The sequence below is a fragment of the Vigna unguiculata genome, chromosome 10, assembly GCF_037176805.1.
Source record: "Vigna unguiculata cultivar grain cowpea cultivar isolate G323 ecotype 2 chromosome 10, ASM3717680v1, whole genome shotgun sequence".
Lineage (NCBI taxonomy): Eukaryota > Viridiplantae > Streptophyta > Magnoliopsida > Fabales > Fabaceae > Vigna > Vigna unguiculata.
In genome coordinates, this window is record NC_140801.1 from 30,903,505 (window position 1) to 30,906,208 (window position 2,704).

At 44.9% G+C, this 2,704-nt stretch overlaps 1 protein-coding gene across 1 annotated transcript; it reads left to right on the forward strand.

The window, feature by feature from the left end:
• The first annotated feature begins 1,859 nt into the window (after positions 1–1,859).
• On the forward strand, positions 1,860–2,479 carry LOC146882372 (uncharacterized). Its single transcript, XM_085667375.1, has 2 exons — positions 1,860–2,212; positions 2,338–2,479. Exons 1-2 carry the CDS (start codon positions 1,860–1,862, stop codon positions 2,477–2,479), a joined length of 495 nt encoding a protein of 164 aa, XP_085523501.1.
• Positions 2,480–2,704: the final 225 nt, after the last annotated feature.

Genomic DNA, 2,704 nt, shown 5'->3' on the forward strand with positions numbered 1-2,704 from the left:
AGCTGAGAGGGGCAGGAGTATTCTCCAAGATTGACTTAAGGTCTGGCTATCATCAGATCTTAGTCAAGCCAGAGGATGTCCAGAAGACAGCCTTCAGATCGAGATATGGGCATTACGAATATGTTGTGATGCCATTTGGACTGACCAATGCTCCAACTATCTTCATGGATTATATGAACCGCATTTTTAGGCCATACCTGGACAAATTTGTGGTGGTGTTTATAGATGATATCCTCATCTACTCTTGGACCAGGGAGGAACACGCGGGTCATTTGAGAGTTGTGTTGGAAGTGCTGAGAGAACACCAGTTGTACGGCAAATTGTCTAAATGTGAATTTTGGTTGGACGAGGTGCAATTTTTGAGGCATGTGATTTCTTCGCATGGTATTGCAGTAGACCCGAACAAGATTGAGACAGTGTTGAAATGAGAGAGACCTCAGACAGTAACAGAAGTCAGAAGCTTCTTAGGGTTGGCCAGGTATTACAGGAGGTTTGTGGAGGTGTTTCCTAAAATGGTGAGCCCATTAACTCAACTCACTAGAAAGGATCAACCCTTCTCCTGGACTGATAAATGCGAGGAATGCTTCGAGGAGATGAAAAGGAGGTTGACTACAACTCCGATTTTCATTATTCCAGATACGAGTAAGATGTTTGAGGTATATTGCGATGCATCCTACCAGGGTTTGGGTTGTGTACTAATGCAGGAGAAGAGGCCGGTAGCCTATGCTTCTAGACAGTTAAAGGTGCACGAGAAGAACTACCCTACCCATGATTTGGAGTTGGCCGCTGTAGTGTTTGCCCTTAAAACATGGAGGCACTATTTGTATGGCTCCCAATTTCATGTTTTCAGTGATCATAAAAGCCTGGAATATTTGTTCGATCAGAAGGAGCTAAATATGAGACAACGGCGCTGGATGGAGTATCTCAAGGATTATGATTTCGAGTTGCTTTACCACCCTGGTAAAGCTAATGTTGTTGCAGATGCCTTGAGTCGGAAAAGGATGCACATCTCAACTATGATGGTGAAGGAGTTGGAGTTAATTGAGAAGCTCAGGGATATGAACCTGGGTATGCAGCTGAGTGAGGATTCTATGAGATGCAGTGTTCTTACACTGACTAGTGATGTGTTGGAGACCATCCGTGATCAACAGAAGAATGATGTTGAGTTACAACAATTTGTGAGTTGGATCGGAACTAAGAAAGGGAAAGATTACAGGATCAGGACAGATGGTATCCTAAGGTTCAGAGATAAAGTCTGTGTGCCTGGAAATTGAAGGATGAGGAAACAGATCATGGAGGAGGGGCATAAAAGTCGTCTTAGCATACACCCAGGTATGACTAAGATGTATCAGGATCTGAAACAGTCTTTCTGGTGGAATGGGATGAAAACCGACCTTGCCGACTTTGTAGCATCGTGCTTAGTATGTCAGAAGGCCAAGATTGAACATCAGCGGCCAGGGGGTACACTTGAGCCATTGGATATCCCTCAGTGGAAATGGGATAGTATCGCCATGGACTTCGTAACTCATTTGTCGAGGTCTGAAAAAGGGCATGACTCGATCTGGGTAATAGTGGACAGCTTGACAAAGTGTGCTCATTTCCTCGCCATTAATCAGAAGTGGTCATTGGACAGATTGGTCGAGTTAAATGTGCGGGAAGTGGTCAGGTTGCACGGTGTGCCTACTAGTATAGTGTCAGATAGAGACCCGAGATTCACATCTCGCTTTTGGCAGTCTCTACAAGCAACATTGGGGACTCAGTTGAGGATGAGTTCTGCATACCATCCATAAACCAATGGGCAATCGGAGCGTACCATCCGGTCATTGGAAGTTCTTTTGAGGGCTTGTGTGCTGGATCATATGGGAAGTTGGAGTGAGATGCTTCCATTAGTGGAGTTCACATACAACAATAGCTATCACACCAGCATTAGTATGGCTCCATATGAGGCGTTGTATGGGCGGCGGTGTAGGACACCATTGTGTTGGAACCAGGATGGGGAATCATTGGTGTTGGGTCCCGAGTTTTTGCAGCAGACTTCTGAGAAGGTTAGAGGGATCCAGGAGAGAATGAGGGCCACTCAAAGCAGACTAAAGTCATACGCGGATAAGAGGAGGCGACCTCTAGAGTTTGAGGCTGGGGATCATGTATTCCTCAGAGTGACCCCGACGGCAGGTATTGGGAGGGCCATCAAATCAAGGAAGTTAACTCCGAGGTTTGTTGGGCCTTATCAGATCTTAAGGAGAATTGGCGCTGCAGCTTATGAGATCGCTCTGCCACCACACTTGGCGAATTTGCATAATGTGTTTCATGTTTCCCAATTGCGGAAATATATTGCAGATCCATCGCATGTCCTGGAGTCAGACGATATTCAGATTTGAGAGGATTTGACTGTGAGCACTGGACTGGTGCGAATTCTAAACTCACAAGTGAAACAGCTGCGAGGGAAGGAAATCAGGACTGTGAAAGTGCTGTGGAATGAGACTACTCAGGAGATGACCTGGGAGATGGAGGATCGCATGAAGCAGTCTTACCCGCACTTATTTCCTGGTAAGTCTTATTTTCGAGGACGAAAATCTTTAAAGGTGGGGGTAATGTAAGACCCGAGAAAATTAAACAGTTATTTAAATAATTATTTAATTATGGCGGGTAATAGAAACATTTAAAGTAATTAATGTGTGGATCTATGATGTGGAAAAGTACTAGC